The 8,404-nt window shown below is 51.2% G+C and overlaps 1 protein-coding gene across 1 annotated transcript; it reads left to right on the forward strand.

Moving 5' to 3' along the window:
- Positions 1-806: 806 nt before the first annotated feature.
- SOCS2 (suppressor of cytokine signaling 2) lies at positions 807-2,932 on the forward strand. Its single transcript, XM_042815942.1, has 2 exons — positions 807-881; positions 1,486-2,932. The coding sequence occupies exons 1-2, from the start codon at positions 860-862 to the stop codon at positions 1,932-1,934; spliced, it is 471 nt and encodes a 156-aa protein (XP_042671876.1). The 5' UTR covers positions 807-859; the 3' UTR covers positions 1,935-2,932.
- The last annotated feature ends 5,472 nt before the right edge of the window (positions 2,933-8,404 follow it).

Here is an 8,404-nt window from a genome sequence, read left to right on the forward strand (position 1 = left end):
GGGGGGGGGGGCTCGCGACCGCTCCGTCCCCTTCGCGTCTCCTTCCCGAGGTTCCCCACCTGCGCCTGCGGCCCCGCGACACCTGCGAGTGCCGGGCGCCGCGAAGTCAGCTCCGGGAAAAGTTTCGGAGCTTCGCCGCGGGCCGTGCGGCGGGAGGGATCCACTGCGCTCTGCACCGCAGCCCCCGCAGCACCCGCAGCCCTCTCCCCGCCGGCACCGCCCGGCCCCGGCTCGGCCGCGAGGTGACAGCGGTGCAGCGGTCGCTCGCGGCTTTTCCGTCCCCGCAGCCAGGCGGACGGGAAGGCGATTTTTCTTTTCCGATATCCCAATTTAATGGAGCGGGGAAAGCGCCGCGTCCCCGCCCCCGGCGCGCCGCGACTCGCGTGTTTGGGAGCCGCCGAGCGCTGCCCCGCGCCGCTCCCAGTCCCGTTCCTCGAGGTCTCACCGTGCCCGGCGTCGCCTCAATCCGGGGCGGTCTCCGTACGCAGACCCGCGTGAGCCCCCGATCCCCCCCACCCTCGGCGCTGCCCAGGCCGAGACCCCGCTCTCCCCGGTCCCTCTATGAACGCGGGGCGGTCCCGAAGCGCCGCGCGGAACCGCTCCGGGTGCGCCTCCCGCGGGGCCGCCGCTATAACCGCGCTTTTCTCCGCTCACAGGCGGCGGCGGCCGCGGGGCCGGGGCCATGCCCCCGGCGCGGCGCTGAGTCCCCGAACCGCCGCCGCCCCCCATGACCCTGCGCTCCGCCGAGTCCCTGCGGAGCGCGGGGAGCGCCGGGCCGCGCTGGGGGAGCCCCGGGGAGGCGGAGGCGGCCGCGCCCGCCGCAGAGGAGTGCCGGGAGGCGGCTCAGCTGGTGGCGGCCATGGAGGAGCTGCGGCGCGCAGGTAAGCGGGGCGGCTAGGGGAGCACGGAGGTGCCGCCGGGAGCGGCGGGCGGGCGCGGGGCGCTGCGCGGCGGCGGCCCCGCGGAGGCGGCTCCGAGCGCCAGAAGCGAAAGCGGCGGCAGCGCCGCGCCCCGGCGGGAGCCCGGATCGCCGGGCGGTCCGGCGACGGGGAGCGGACAGCGGCGGCATCCCCGGAGCCGTGCCCGCCGCCCCAAGGGGTGCGCGGTGCGGGACGGGAGCGCCCCTGCGATCCGCCCTCTCGCTCCCCTCTCCCCAGGAGGAGCCGCTCGGGCATCGCGGCCACGCGATGCGGGGCCGTTCCCGCGTGTCGCCGAACGGAGCGACTCCACGGGACGCGGGTGGGGGGTCCGGGGGTCGTGCACGCACTGTCTGGCAACAGCCGCCGGCCCGAGGGGCGCGATAAAAGGAAACGCGTCGTAAGGCAAATTATTTTCTATGGCAAATAAAACTTTACGATGCCTGCAGGACTCCAGCTTGCGAGCAGCGCAAGAAGTGGGTTAGTGCAGATCTGTCGGGCAAGGAGCAGGCTGTTAAACAGACAGCCAGCAGCAAATCGATCTGTGCTTTCTCCCCTCCTTTACCAGGGTGGTACTGGGGCAACATGAGCGTTGCCGAAGCCAAGGAGAGGTTGCAGGATGCCCCCGAAGGGACTTTTTTGGTTAGGGACAGTTCGCATTCCGAGTATCTGCTGACCATCTCGGTCAAAACCTCGGCGGGACCGACCAACCTGCGCATCGAGTACCAGGACGGCAAGTTCAGGCTGGACTCCATCACCTGCGTCAGATCGAGGCTCAAGCAGTTCAACAGCGTCGTGCACTTGATCGAGTACTACGTTCTGATGTGCAAGGACAGAACCGAAACGCCTTCGAATGGGACGGTCCACCTCTACTTGAACAAACCCCTGTACACGTCAGCCCCGTCTCTGCAACACCGCTGCAGAATAACTATAAACAAATGTACGAACCAGATCTGGGAGCTGCCGTTGCCAACAAGGCTAAAAGAGTACTTGAAAGAGTACCGGTACCAGGTATAAATGTCTTTTCTAAATGCCTCTAATGTAGAGTAACTTTTAAATGCAATTCTTAAAATCAGCCAAAGAACTGAGTAACCAGTTGTACAACTCAGCGTGGAATTCACTATCAAAACAGTGGCAGTTCTGGGGAAAAGGTTTTTATTTCAGATGCCACAAAGGGAGACTTTATGTAGAATTATCCCCGCTTGCATCCATGGGGTTGGACAAGGTGACACGCTGTCCCTGCAGGGGGAGCAGAGCCAGGAGGCTGTCTGCATGGCATTGCTTTGTCAGTGGGTAAAGTAGTACCGTGTAAGGACAAAACGCTGACTGAGCAGGATGGGGAGAGGCTGCGGAGTGTCAGAGATGTGCAGGAGTGCATGAGGAGCTCAGCTGTCTAATTCTGAGATTCATGTGGTGCCGGTGTTCGTACAATCCTGAAAGTTTAATTGGATCACACTGTGATAATCTTGCCAAAGTTATGCAACTAATCAAATCCAGTCAAAAGAGTGATCATCTATTCAGTTTTTATTGAACTCTGATTTTTGTGCTTTTCTGCAAGGAAAGGTGTACTGTAAGCAGTTTCAAACCTTGTTTTTCAAAGTTCTCTAAAAGTTGATGTTAAGGAACAAATGCCACATCTTTCAGAGGAACCCAGTATGTTGCTGATTATACCAGATTGGTATCCCAGAGTCTTTGTTAACATGTTAACATCTTCCCGGTGGTGAATATATCCATGTTGTTACTATTAAGCCTCTTTTGGTTGAGGCTTTAGGACTCCACGCTGCAGAGCTGCAGCCGCTCAGTTCCAATGTCAGAACATGGATATCAGCAGATACAGCTGTCTTCTACAGTGTAGAATGTTTTCTTCAGCTTGTTTCCCAAAATATGGGGATATTTGGGGATTTTTTTTTTTTTTTTGAGGGGAATGGTTTTTGTGGTTTTGTTTTGTTTTGTTTTTCTTCTAATTCACGAATGTAGCTCTCAGACTATTACTCAATAAAATCAATCAGATTGCACATCTATCTTCATCTCTGTATGTATGGATCTGCTACTCTTCAGGAAGGAGTGACACTAAGAACCCCTAGCATTTCCCATCTAATACCTACATAAGTGGACATGTATCAGTGATGATGAGTACCCTCGCTTTGCCTCTGTGGTGCTGCTCACAGGTACAGCTGCCTGGTGTTCAGATTACTGCCTTATAAGCTGCCTGCTGAATTCCTATAGTTAATTAAGTTGAATATTAGCATAGGACTTTGATTTGTGTATTACGGCAGTCCTACGAATGGGAAGATGGGGCTAAGACCCTCAGTATCCTTTCCTCTCTCTAAAGCATTTAACAGAAGAAACATTCCAATTTGGGAGTAATATGGGATCAGTGAAGAGCGAAACTAGAGCATAGATTCATTCTCATTAACAGTTTCACATTTTTAACTCTTTTCCTAGCTTAACTTAATTAAAGCAAAAAGACTTGTGTTTGAACAAGGAGAGTTGTCAAGACTTGCTGCAGTCTAGCCCTGCCCAGGCTGAAACAGAAACAACAGAAAACAACTTTGTTTTCCCTGTGCCTTAGCTGCTCTGCAGCGCTACTGAGCATAACTGAGTAAATAAGGGGGAACTGACCAGCTCATGGCATTGCACCCAGACTTCTCATGCCAGGCACTGTGATTCCAACAAGCACATGGGCATGGGAGACCAACAAAGCTGAGGGGATGTTCCCTGAGCACCACGAGTGCTCAGTGTGCCGTTGTTTCCTCTGTGGAAAGGTGACTTCTCTCCTTCACTCAGCTTGCATTCTCTGCCCGAATTTCATGTAGAGATGGGCTGGGGGCAGTCTTCTCCTGGAAAACAAAACAAAAGATTTTGTTACGTAATTTTTTTCCCCATGCCCTGCCAAGATGCAGCAGTGCTGGAAGGTTTCCACCCTCTGCGTCCCACCCCAGCAGAACTGTGGCACCGCAGGGACGTATCACCGCGACATGCCTGCCCTGTCCTTGTCACCTGGCTGACTGGCACCTGTCATCTCAGCACGAGGAGCAACTGCTGTGGTCAGCAGAAACACTTTTCGTTCCAGTAAATGTGCATTTTTTATAGCTCTTGCCTAACCCTAACCCAGAGTTGAGGTGGCTGCTGTGTGGAACAAGCAGCGCCTGTCAGGGTGAGGAGATGCCCTGGCCCACTGCCGTGCTCACTGCCGTGCTCACTGCCCGTTCATGGGCACACACCGCCAAGATGGCGCCCGCCACTGCACTGTGGGACTCGGTGTGAGCACGGTGCATTCAGCACCCTTACAACACCCTTACAACGGGTTCCCTCCGGACAGCCCCTGGCTTAGTGATCTGAAACAGAGAGCAGCTGAGAGAGGCTAGTGAGGTATGGGGAACAGTGGGGGGCAGCTGGAAGGGCCCGGTGCCCGCTGCCAGCCATGGAAGCTTGCCAGGCCCTGCCCTGTCCTGCCCAGCGATGCCAGGCTGAGGCATGAGAGGGCAGAGGCTGTGCAGCCCTCGGGTGTTCGGCACCGCTCCACGAGGCACACGGGCTGAGGGCGAGGGGTGAAGAGGGGGAAAGGTGGCGACGGTCGTAACTAAGCGGCAGAGGTCCCCGTGCTGCACAGTCACATTGCAAAACGCGCAGCACCCCGACAGGTACTTCCTCTCCTCGGTGTTGGATGCTGAGAGGAGGGAGCAGGGTCTGCAGCAGCGCTGTGCTGGAAGCAATGAACAATATTTTGAACAGACTGGAGGGGGAACTAGACCTCTTTGTATGAGAGCAGAGCTCTTGTCCTCATTAGGATGCCAGCCCTAGGGCTGATGCACTCACACAGCTAAACTTTGCTTGGCTTGCTGCAAGCTCTTCTCCATCCTAGTGCAGCACAGGGGAAGGACTTGCTCTGGAATACAAAAATGCAAAGATAGCACATCAGATTCAGATCACAGTGGTGAAAATATCTTGCATGAAGACTCCTTGATTTTTCAGGCACGATCATTTGCCCAAACATTTTAAAGAAAGACCCATTGCTTCTTAAATTTAGTATTACTTTAACTGCTGGCCCTTCAGATCCCCAAAATGACTTCTAACTGACAAATGTCAACCTGAACTGCAACCACGGAGTGTTTGGTGAAGGCAGTCTCACAGATTTAACGCCTCTGAGTCGACCAAAAATCATCATCAGGACTTTAATCACAAGTTTCTTTTCCTCTCATTTTTCATTTTTCAGTCTTGAGGCTCCAGATTTTTCAGCCTGCACCTGAATGTTAGTCTCTGAAAATGCCTTTGCTTTGATAAATGAAAGGTGAGAAACCCACGACTGTAAAAGTAAATTGTAAAACCTAATTTTTATTTTTATTTTTTTGTGAGATGGATGGTGAAAGCAGAATTGTGCAGGGATATAGCTGAGCGCTAACGCCAACACAAATGTGAGATACGGCTCCATTTCAGCTGTTCGGGCATTCCTCTGCCACCAGCGTTGGAACCAGAGACAGAAAATGGTTCAGTACAGGATGGGTGGGCAGAGTGGGAGTATAACCAAACAGCTGCATTCATTGCATTCTCATTAATTTTATTTCCCTCTGATCTCATCAACATCGTCCTAATTGCAATTTATGTAACCACGTTCTAGATGTACAATATGTAATTATTGGTGAGCAGGAGAACAGTGCACTGGAATATGAGGCGGGAGTTGTTTATTTTTAATCTCAGAACAATCTGCGACTTGCACCTCGCTATAAGCTGTGGAGTTTTGAAATCTAAAACCTTCACTGAATTTCACCCCCTTAAGAAAAAAAAAATCTAATTACAATAGGAAAGACAGTGCTGTGTAGCTGCATGAATTTGTATATGTTGGTATATGTTACCTCTTGTGTCTTAGAAAAGTGTTTCTCTGGAGAAATGATCTTGTTGCAGAGTGTAGAAAAGCTTTATTTACTCACATATTATATTCTATTCAAGAGTTTTTCCTTGTATTCCTGGTACAATTCCTATGGATTTTTGCTTGTCGGGCAGTGTATTGCTTTGTTCTTCACCCAAAGCACACGATGGGTATGGGTGGAGACGTGGGTGTTGTGTCTGACAGCCATTTGAAATAAAGTAAAACAAAACCTCAGCCGACTTTGCTATTGCTGAAATAAATCTGTGTGTCGTACTGACTGCTGGAGGAAATAACGGGTCGAGGGGCTCTGAAACTTGTATTACTGGTTCTCAGGGATTGTAAGGAACTTCTCTGTCAGAGGGGCAATTAAACAACTACAGAAATACGGGAAACTTGTAGCAGATAAAAAAAATGAAATTTCCAAATAAAATAACTAGGACGTTACTTAAAAGATGCAGCTAGTCAGGGCTGCGCACAGAAGCGTGGGGGATGACAAGCTCACTCAGCACAGCCCCTGGAAACTGCTTCCTCAGTGCTAACTTCAATACGACTGAGAATGCCTGGAAACAGCATTGCACCGACACATCCCTTCAGATCACCCAGACCTGAGCTCACTTCACAACGCCATGGCGATTTGCCACGGTATTGCTCAAATGGGCTAATTTCCACAAAGGGTGAAGATCAGCCAAAGGAGTGAGAAGGCGGCGTCACTGTTAGCGGGGCTGGAAAGGTCATCGGTGCCAAACACCCTCAAGACAGAGGGCAGCTGCATTCTCGGTAAGGCACAGCACGCGGGGAGCCGGTGAGAGCTGCTCCGCTCATTGCACAGGGAATGACCCGCCTGGTGTCCGAGGAGGGCTGGCTTCACTGTGGCAGGGACAGCAGGGAAGGACACGGCACGGCCGGCACAGCTGCAGGGCTATGGGAAAGGTGCATCAGGGGAGCCTCAAAGTCAAGGGAGGGGGGGACAAATATCTGCACACAACTGTGAACTGCACACCAAGTCTGTCAGAAAACTGAACTTCGGGAAAAAAAATCAGCTTACAGCAAAACCAGTCAGTCCTGGTCCCAGGGTTGCCAAGGGGATGAGGGATTAAACGTGTTCATTCATCAGATGTCTATAAGGGTTGGAAGTAGCCAGTTCTTCTGAGAAAGTCTATGGGAATGTAAAAACATAGCACCGCAATTATGGTGCTTAATCTCCTTGATAAACTGGATTTTATTCTACTTAAATCCCACTGAAAGAAGGACTGCACCTGTTTTGTTTTTTTTATAGTTACTCTTTTTGGTTTTTTTGTTGTTGTTTTCCTCAGAGTTGGAGCTGCTAAAACTATCCAGGGACTGAAACATCAAAATGATATCATTATTTTTTATGGCACAAAGGAGGAAAAAAAGTGCAGGAGCAAAACCTCCTTAAACTAGCATAAGAACTAAGCTGGGTTTTACCAGGAAGGAGTTCAAATGGACAGGACTGGGGACAAGTTCCGTGCTGTGTGCTGTACAGAACAAAATACATGAAAAAACCCCCCAATTAAATGTGCCTGTCTTAATTTCTCTTTCATTGGCAGGCAGGGTTTATGTAAGTGAATCCTTTTGTTTTCAGACAAATTGTTACATAATTGATGTTTCATAGCTGAAGACTGTAATTCGGTGCTCTGTCAGCTAACAAATGGTAAAGGCAGAGAAACGGTAAATGTGGGAAAGATTTAAAGCCCTGAGCAAATTCTTCTTTCTACTTTCCTGGAGTTATTATTTATCAGACTTTAGATCGGGCTCAATAACAAGAAATAAACTAGAAACAGCTGTGGGATGGACATTTCAAAGCTCTAACCTCACTTTTCAAAATGCTTTGTTAAAATTTAATTGTGCCTCTTTAGGCTGCGGTCCCAAAACAGGATTCGTTCAGCTCAGCCTCTGTCCCCACACCCAGCCTGTCTCAGTGGGAATGCCCCAACCGGAGGGCTTCCTCCGGACACCTCTGTCACTCGTCTGCCAGTTACTTCTCTCTTACCTACTGTGCTGCTCACTGACACAAGGCAGAGGAAGCTGTGGCTCAGCTGTGGCTGTTCGTGGAACTTTTTGCTGCCACATTTTCTTTTCAGAAAAGCAATATTAAATGTAACCGAGCCCTTACTAGCTGCAGTTTCCATATCTGTAGGGCAGGAGATCGACTTCATGTTTCCTAGTTTTTTAGTGTGGGTGAAAAATGGCTTATTTTTCAATTAGCATTTACTCCACAACAATGGTGATCTGCCCGAGCAGCTGCTTTGCTCTGCAGAGAGCAGAAAATAAGTAGGGGAAGTGTGCTGCTTGTCTGCCTCCATTGCAGTGCCAGGGCATCGCAGCTCCTCTGTGAGCAGAGTGCTACACACAGAAGCACTGCGAGGAGATAGCAGCTTCTGGAAATCATCAGTTTCCTTTGAGTCCCTCGTTGGCAGATGCAGTGCCCACTCGAGGCTGCTGAGCCAGCGCCCTGCAGCCATGAACCACACAGGTTTCATTTTGCAAAAGAACAAAATCGAGCCTGAGGACTGTGAATTGAAGGGTATTTTTTATTGGAGAACAGGACATATGGAAGAAGTATAAGCACAGCTCCAGCTAGGCTACCTGCAAAAACTTT

This window comes from Centrocercus urophasianus, unplaced genomic scaffold, assembly GCF_019232065.1.
Source record: "Centrocercus urophasianus isolate 14NV4802_14NV808 unplaced genomic scaffold, USGS_Curo_1.0 seq_15, whole genome shotgun sequence".
Taxonomy (NCBI): domain Eukaryota; kingdom Metazoa; phylum Chordata; class Aves; order Galliformes; family Phasianidae; genus Centrocercus; species Centrocercus urophasianus.

Excerpts from the sequence above, each read along its gene's own strand:
- SOCS2 (XM_042815942.1), top strand. The coding sequence starts at position 860 with ATGGAGGAGCTGCGGCGCGCAG. Across the intron at positions 882-1,485 it reads GGAGGAGCTGCGGCGCGCAG|GGTGGTACTGGGGCAACATG; the intron begins GTAAGCGGGGCG and ends CTCCTTTACCAG.